General features: G+C 49.9%; 1 protein-coding gene across 1 annotated transcript; it reads right to left on the bottom strand.

Annotated features, from left to right (window-relative positions):
- Nucleotides 1–358: 358 nt before the first annotated feature.
- cyb561d1 (cytochrome b561 family, member D1) lies at nt 359–6,973 on the bottom strand. The gene is made up of 2 exons (XM_070872955.1): nt 6,942–6,973; nt 359–1,121 (listed from the first exon to the last, which is right to left on the bottom strand). The coding sequence occupies exons 1-2, from the start codon at nt 6,951–6,953 to the stop codon at nt 618–620; spliced, it is 516 nt and encodes a 171-aa protein (XP_070729056.1). The 5' UTR covers nt 6,954–6,973; the 3' UTR covers nt 359–617.
- Nucleotides 6,974–9,044: the final 2,071 nt, after the last annotated feature.

Below are 9,044 nucleotides of genomic sequence, written 5' to 3'. Positions count from 1 at the left end.
CACATCCCGTGAAACATTGTGCCGAGAGTGCCGACAAGTTGCCCCATAACACAGCCCAGAAACATCCTCAAGTATATATACGTACAACGGACAGGTAAAGACCCTCTGGTCCATCCAGCCTATCCCACACAATTGCGATACCTTGCGTCTCACAACATATAAAATCTCCACCCCACCTGAAACCATGCGATCGCCTGGGGAGAAAGAGTTGCTGCATTAATTCACAGCATCACTGCGTGGCCAGTATCATCCACAGGGGCGCACATTTACATCCATTTGATCCTCGTTATTTAAAATCAATTTCACTCATTCGGAACTTTTATTGCAATGATTAGAGCCAGTGGGGAGCAGCAAGCAATTCAGCAAAAGCAGCATTTATTCTGGGTTGCTTCGGAGCATCTCCTGCTGGTCAGTTATAGAGTAGATGGGAAAAAGAGAGAGAGAAAGAGGGGTACTAAAGGTTTCTTAAAACCGTTTTGTTCAAAAAAGAAATCTATTTGCCCAGACCAATCAATTGCTGAATTACTCTGTCAACTTCACACCAGAGTTTCAGGCTCACCCTTACTTGACAGAGATGATGTGCACACAGCAATTACTGATTGTCGACACGGAGGATGTTAAATCTCTATTTTCTTCTTGGAGAGGTAGCTGTTGTTGATCTGCTTCATGATGACGAGAGCAGGAATCAGCGGAACGATTAAGTACAAGTACCACAGCACCCCGCTGACCTGAGCTTTGAACCAATCGGAGCACAGGCCCAGCACCACAGTCGCCGTGGCCATCAGGTAGGCCACCAGGCCGCACGTGGCGTGGTAGAGCCGCAGCCTGGCCACTGAGTAGGTGTTGATCAGATTGGGAAAGAGCAGGCAGAGGCCACACAGCAGCTGGCCGCAGACCGCGATGGCGGTGCCTACCCCCAGAATGCTGTGCCACGAGGTGAGATGCGGCGACTCGGAGATGTTCTTGCTGGAGACGATGAAGGTGAGGCCGATCGAGCCGAAGATGGCGGCGAGGACCTGCAGCATCCAGTGCACTCGCACCTTGGCTTTGATCGAGCAGAAGAAGAAGGGAGAGCTGTCCTGCGAGAAGGTCAGAATGGCTTCCGTCATACAGAAACAGACCTGGAAAACAAAACGGAAACAGGCTCATCAATGCACATCAGCTCGGCTCAGCTGGGAGCACCCTTGCCCCAGAGTCAGGCGGCTGTGGGTACAGACCCACGTTCCATCGCAGTAATTCTGGCCTCTTCCATTTTCTTCGCTCCACCGTCGAAGGCCATGCTTTCAGCTGCCTGAGCCCCAAGCTTTCGAATTCCCCCCCCTAAACCTCTCCGTCTCTCTCTCTCCTCCTTTAAGTCACTCCTTAAAACCTACCTCTTTGGCAAAGCTTGAATGAAAACCTCCTGGTGTAGCCCAGTGTCAGATTCTGGGTGATAACGTTTCCGTGAAGCGCCTTGGGATGTTTTACTACGTTAAAGGCGCTGTATAAATGCTCATCGTTGTTGCTGCATCAACAGAAGCACCATCCCAGCCTAGTGATCAGACCCTCGGCCGAGTGCTCTGATGGCTCCTGTGGGCATTAATGATCCAATGACACGATCTGGAGAGCGGGTAGTTCTCCCGGTGTCCGGGCCAACATTCCTTCCTCAACTAACACAACAATAAATGACGAATGGCTCATTCACCTCAAAACATAAGAAATAGGAGCACGACTAGGCCATTCGGCCCCTCGAGGCTGATCTTCGACCTCAACTCCACTTTCCTGCACGATCCCCATATCCCTCGATTCCCCTAGAGTCCATCGATCTCGGCCTTGAATATACTCAAAGATTCAGTACCCACAGCCCTGTGGGGTAGAGAATTCCAAAGATTCACAACCTTCTGGTGAAGAAATTCCTCCTCAGCTCAGACTTAAATGGTCGACCCCTTATCCTGAGACTGTAGGCCCTAGTTCTAGACTCTCTAGCCAGGGCATGCATCCTCTCAACATCTACCCTGTTTCAATGAAATCAACTCTCATCTTTTTACTTCGAAGGAATATAGGTTAGGCTACTCAATCTCTCGGACAATCCCCTCATCCCAGGAATCAGTCTCGTGCACCTTCCAAGGCAAGTATACCCTTCCTTGGGTAATGAGCAAAACAGTACACAGGGCCCTGGACAATCCCACAAATGGTTTGTCGGACTGTGACACATTCTCACACAACAGCCATTGCACTGCGAATCATTATACCAGAGAAATGTCTCATGTAAAACATATGAAGTGCTTTCAGATGTGATGAGACAATATATAAATGCAAATCTTTCTTTAACGACAATTTTAAAAAAACAGACATTCGGTAAAGCAATTCTGAAACGCCTCCCCTTCCACTGAGGAAAAGGTTCTTGGAAATAGTCTGAACTTGAATTCCCTTTGTATGTGAACATAAGAAATAGGAGCAGGAGTAGGCCAGGTGGCCACTCGGGCCTGATCCGCCAGTTAATACGATCATGGCTGATCCGATCATGGACTTCCCTGTCCGCCCCCTTATCCCCCTAGCGGTTAAGAAACTGTCTATCTCTGTCTTAAATTTTTTCAATGTCCCAGCTTCCACAGCTCTGAGGCAGCAAATTCCACAGATTTTCAACCCTCAGAAGAAATTCCCCCTCATCTCACTTTTAAATGGGCGGCCCCTTATTCTAAGATTATGTCCCCTAGTTCTAGTCTCCCCCATCAGTGGAAACATCCTCTCTGCATCCACCTTGTCAAGCCCCCTCATAATCTTATACATTTCGATAAGATCACCTCTCATTCTTCTGAATTCCAATGAGTAGAGACCCAACCTACACAACCTTTCCTCATAAGTCAACTCCCTCATCTCCAGAATCAACCGAGTGAACCTTCTCTGAACTGCCTCCAAAGCAAGTATATCCTTTCTTAAATATGGAAACCAAAACTGCACGCAGTATTCCAGGTGTGGCCTCACCAATACCCTGTATAACTGTAGCAAGACTTCCCTGCTTTTATACTCTATCCCCTTTGCAATAAAGGCCAAGATTTCATTGGCCTTCCTGATCACTTGCTGTACCTGCATACTAACCTTTTGTGTTTCTTGCACAAGTGCCCCCCGGTCCCACTGTCCTGCGACACTTTGCAATTTTTCTCCATTTAAATAATAACTTGCTCTTTAATTCGCTGTAGAAAATCACTTCAAAAGAATAAGCTAGAAAGTGATCAGGCTCAGCACGGGTCGGAGAAGTGCTGTTTCAATCAGCAACTCGTGGGGCACCTCCCAATAGAGAGCTATACAGCCAGACTTCCAGCCCCTACTCCCCACACTCAGAAAACAAAAAAGCCAAATAAATAGCTTGCACCTTCGGGGATTTTTGAAAAATACTTTAACTGGTACGTGGAGCTGCCAACAGCGCAATATGAAGCAGTTTCATTAAACTGGCCCAGGGTATGGGACTGCCGCATTCTAGCGTTTAGTCCAGGGTTTGGGACTGGGCCTCTGCACTTGACCCTATCTCCGCTCCAGATAAGAACCTACAGGAATAATGCTTTAAAACAAACTTTTCCAGCATCGAGTTCCCATCATTAATTGCATTTAAACAGAAGCTAGATAAACACAGGAGGGAGAAAGGAATAGAAGGTTATGCTGTTGGGAGAGTTAGATGAACAGGGGTGGGAGGGCAGTGTGGAGCATAAACACTGGCATAGACCTGTTGGGCCCAATGACCCGTTTCTGTGCTGTACACTCGATGCAACTCACTCCGTCCCTTCACCTTTCTCTGCCCTGCAGCAGGCACTGACTCACGTTAGGGCTCGGTCTGTGGGCACTGCCAGCTCTCTGGTACTTTGAGCAAGTGGCCATTCTACACGCATCATCCTACAGAATGAGTGTCAGCGAGCAATCCGACTGTGGGGCAATCACTGGCGAGACCGATCCTCTGCTTACCTTTTCCAGCAGGAGTCACCGACAGCGAACAGGAGCGGAAGCCCTGGTTGGTTCTCCCTCCCGAGCCAAGGATCGGAGACACAGGTTGCAACTCCCGAGTTGGGCCAGATCGGCACTGACCGACAATCAAAACCGGTGCTCCTTCAGTCTGCACGGGCACTGCACTCACCTAGCCAGGCAGCTACTTACACATTCTTGATTATTTCAAGGTGCAGAAAACACGCAAATGAGCGCGGATGTTTTTCACTTGCCAATAACAGCTACACAGAGTGAGGAAGAGAATCTTAACAGCTTTACTTTCACCAAAGCAAACTTGCATACTGCTTGCTACTGCGGTCTTTGATAAACTAAAAACACCAACAGATTGCCCAATCACATGAAATATATTTGTTAAACTATATCAACCAACATTACCCCCTCTCCCGTCTGTTCTTAGTTCTGTGCTCTGGTGGGAGCCACAAGGTAACTTATTTCCCCACTGTACCCTGGTGGTAGCAGTTGCTGCAGAGTGATGCAATGGCCTGTGTTCTGAATGGGTTGTGTTTATACTGCAGCCGGATTTGAATTGTTGATGTCAACACTAAAACAAGGCGGTTCTGGTAGAACTGGTGCAGCCACCACATCTCTCCAGGAGTATCACATGTCTGACCATCTCCCAACTGCGTTCACGATTTCACACCTCGCCCAGAGTCCCAGATAAACAGCAGCAGCATGTTTCCCTGAGATAGGGAAAGCCGCCACCTCTCGGGAAAATGCTCGGTGCGCCCCCCCCCCCACAGGGACCAGCATCACCGCGAATAAGTGTTCAGGGAGCACAGCTGACCACATAGTGTAAAAGTTCCACCTTTCAGGGAACTGACGTGTGTCATAAATCCATGAAAACGTAGGTCTATCAACCCGCTGTACGATTCAAGCTGCGGACTCCAGTAGAGTGAATGCAGAGAGCTGTTTGTATGCACAGCCAAGCCCAGCATACCTAGAGATGAGCATTCACTGCCACATATAAAGCAGGGTGCACACAAGTCACTCTCCCACAAGACCAGAACAAAGAGAGCTCAGATCAGATCCATACTAGCAGTACCAGCTCACATGCGCACCTTTCACACAAATAGCTGCTTCTTGAAGGGACATCTGTTGGGAATCACCAAGAGGGATATTGGAGGTGTCCTTTACAGAAAAAAAAAACAGCCTTACTGAATCCAGGCTTGCGTTCGGGATTGCAAGCGACTGGACGAGAGCGGTGGGTTGGGAACGGGCGGTGGGAACACAACATTCACAGAGCAGAAAAGCGATCTAAATGTATACGTCAAGAAACCACATCAAAGCACTTCAGACAATGAGTTACCCAGAGCAGAAATGGGGAAAATTAAGCAGAATCCTCCCGCCCACTCCCCACTCAAACGCGAAGATTCCTCCCATGATCTGAAATGGACAAGGCCCGTCAGTTACTGCTGCAATCGCCAGCGCCATCAGATTGTTCCTTAATGTCAATTTTTATTTTAATCTAGCCCATTTCTTGTGGTGTTGCACATGCAGAGTCAGCAACAACTTGCATTTATATAGCACCTTTAACGTAGTAAAAGCGTCCCAAAGTGCTTCACAGGAATGCTAGCAAATAGAGTTTGACATCAAAAGGAGATATTAGGACAGGTGACCAAAAGCTTGGTCAAATAGGTAGATCTTATGGGGCATCTTAAAGGAGCTAGAGCTGGAGAGGTTTAAGGAGTCAGACCACATGAAGTCTTCAGTGCAAAAGAGGTGGGTATAATTGGACCAGGGCTTGCAGCTGCAATTCAGCCCTGATTTTCAAGCCACACGTTCTTGCCTTATGATTATACTTCAATTATAAATGATGTCCACATTTATAATGGGACCAGCCCGTGCAGACTCGTCATGCCGTCATTAAATCCTCCCATTAATGGTGGTACTGCAGCACTCCACAGTTCTGGAGCGTGAGACCAATTTGTACAGCAGCTTCCATTAAAAATGCAGGCTTAGGAATTATACTGCAACAGTTGGCATGAAGTGCGTGCAGTTGCAAAATTTTTGATAAATTCTAGATTATAACATTGTGGCACCGTTTCCTGTCACCAGATTGCTAGCTGCTCTCTTTCAGATGAGAGACTTTAACGCAATAATGCTGTACGTTGCTTATCTGGGATGCAGAATTCAGCTTTTCCTTGTCTCTTTTTAAAGAGTAACTCAACGTCTGTCAATGGTCGAGGTACATACCCTGCAGGCCCCAAGAACATAAGAAATAGGAGCAGGAGTCAGCCAGTCGGCCCCTCGAGCCTGCTCCGTCATGCAATAAGATCATGGATGATCTGATCTTGGCCTCAACTCCACTTCCCTGCCCGCTCCCCATAACCCTTGACTCCCCTGTATTTCAAGAACCTGTCTGTCTCAGCCATGAATATATTCAATGACCCAGCCTCCACAGCTCTCTGGCATAGAGAATTCCAAAGATTCAGAGAAATTCTTCCTCATCTCTATCTTAAATGGGCGACCCCTTATTCTGAAACGATGCGCCCTAGTTCTAGATTCCCCCACGAGGGGAAACAACCTCTCAGCATCTACCTTGTCGAGCCCCTCAGAACCGTATATGTTTTAATAAGATCACCTCTGGCCTTCAAACCTCACGTAATTTAGATCAACTCATACTCATTCCCTGGTGTCCTCGGTTTGAATTTTGAGCGCCTGGTGGCATGGAAAGGAGGGCTATCTCTGCCCCGTTGCTGGATAGATCCTAAATCAAAACTCCAGGGTCTGTTAGGATCATCAACTTGGGATGCGTACCGATTAATGGGAACAGGGATTCAAACTGCACGAGTGAGTCCCCGAAACTCTGGGACACCTTTCCAGAAAAAAAACGGGATACGCTTGTTGTGAAGACTGCTCGATAAAGAAAGCCACTAAGTTAATACATAAAATCTGCTTTAAAAAAAAAGTGTACTGGACTACTTTTTTATGTCAAATCAGTTTCATACTTCAAAATAAAAACTTACTGCTATAGCCATGCAGGTCGGGTGCCAGGAAAAATGACCTGCAAAAGATGAAATATTCAGATGGTGAGCATTACAAGAAAGGCACTGAGCCCAATCCAAAAGAATAAAATACCTTTCGATGATGTGCCATAAAAGGTGCTGCTCTGGGCACCGTTCATAAGAACATAAGAATTAGGAGCAGGAGTCGGCCATACGGCCCCTCGAGCCTGCTCCGCCATTCAATAAGATCACGGCTGATCCATGATTTACGCTCTGGGCAGTGCGTGCCATGACCAGCAGGCTATGCAGCTCTGGGCACTGTGACCAGCACCGGCTTAGGACACCGTCCTTTCTCTTCTGGGATCTGGGATTGAATCGAATCAGCCCAGATTGACAACAAAAGTGTCCTGTTTATCACTTCAGTTTTTAATGGGAGGGAGATTACACAAACAGCATTCTTCATTAATTTGGGAGCACCACAAAGATGACTCAAGGTGGAATGTGGAAATATTGCACCGCTGAAAATAGGAGTTTGTGATGACGCACATTTGAAGGGAGTTTGAATCTGTATCTGATGCATGCTGTATCTAAAGGGGCAGTGTAGATGGAGCTTTACTCTCCATCCCTTTCCTCTCTCTACCCACCCACCCGCCTGCCTATCCTGTACACTGGATCAGACAAAGAGAAAGATTAGGATCATCAACCCATGGTTGGAAGGATGGTGTAGAGGTTTCAGATTCCTGGGACACTGGGACTCTTTACAGAGGGAATGGTCTTCACCTAACCCGTACAGGCACCCGTGTCCTTGCAGTAGGGAGAAATCAGGCAGTGGGAAGGGTTTGAGCTCGAAGGTGGAAGAGGAAGCATCCACACCATCAAAAAATAAGAAAACAGGACATACGGGCAGGGCAAGTTATCCAAGTAAGAGTTCACTGCCCTCCTCCTGCCCCCCCCCCTTTGCCCCCTCTTCTACCCAACCCCCCAGCATTTCCCCCTCTTTCCCCCCAAGTCCACATCATTACCCCCTCTCTCCTGCCCACCTCTTTCTCCCCATCATTGCCCCCTCTCTCTCCCCCCCTCACCATTGCCCCCCCCTCTCTCTTCCCCCCCCACCATTGCCCCCTCTCTCTCTCTTCCTCCCCCCACCATTGCCCCCTCTCTCTCTCTCTCTCTTCCCCCCCCCACCATTGCCCCCTCTCTCTCTCTTCCCCCCCCCCCCCACCATTGCCCCCTCTCTCGCTCTCCCCCCCCACCATTGCCCCCTCTCTCTCTCTCCCCCCCCACCATTGCCCCCTCTCTCTCTCCCCCCCCCCCACCATTGCCCCTCTCTCTCTCTTCCCCCCCCACCATTGCCCCCCCTCTCTCTCCTCCCCCTCCCACCATTGCCCCCTCGTTCTCTTTCCCCCCCCCCACCATTGCCCCCTCTCTCTCTCCCCCCCACCATTGCTCTCTCTCTCTTTCTCTCTCTCTCTCCCCCCACCATTGCCCCCCCTCTCTCTCTCTCCCCCCACCATTGCCCCCTCTCTCTCTCCCCCCCACCATTGCCCCCTCTCTCTCTCCCCCCCCACCATTGCCCCCTCTCTCTCTCCCCCCACCACCATTGCCCCCCTCTCTCTCTCCCCCCACCCATTGCCCCCTCTCTCTCTCTCCCCCCCACCATTGCCCCCTCTCTCTCTCTCCCCCCACCATTGCCCCCTCTCTCTCTCCCCCCCCCCACCATTGCCCCCTCGTTCTCTTTCCCCCCCCCACCATTGCCCCCTCTCTCTCCCCCCCACCATTGCACTCTCTCTCTTTCTCTCTCTCTCTCTCCCCCCACCATTGCCCCCCCTCTCTCTCTCTCCCCCCCACCATTGCCCCCCTCTCTCTCTCTCCCCCCCACCATTGCCCCCTCTCTCTCTCCCCCCCCACCCACCATTGCCCCCCTCTCTCTCTCCCCCACCACCATTGCCCCCCTCTCTCTCTCTCCCCCCCACCATTGCCCCCTCTCTCTCTTCCCCCCCCCACCATTGCCCCCTCTCTCTCTCCCCCCCACCATTGCACTCTCTCTCTTTCTCTCTCTCTCTCTCTCTCTCTCTCTCCCCCCACCATTGCCCCCCTCTCTCTCTCTCCCCCCACCATTGCCCC

Source organism: Pristiophorus japonicus, unplaced genomic scaffold, assembly GCF_044704955.1.
Source record: "Pristiophorus japonicus isolate sPriJap1 unplaced genomic scaffold, sPriJap1.hap1 HAP1_SCAFFOLD_3905, whole genome shotgun sequence".
Classification (NCBI taxonomy): domain Eukaryota; kingdom Metazoa; phylum Chordata; class Chondrichthyes; family Pristiophoridae; genus Pristiophorus; species Pristiophorus japonicus.
The sequence above is the reverse complement of the archived record's forward strand: the minus strand, read 5'-3'. Positions and strand labels throughout refer to the sequence as shown.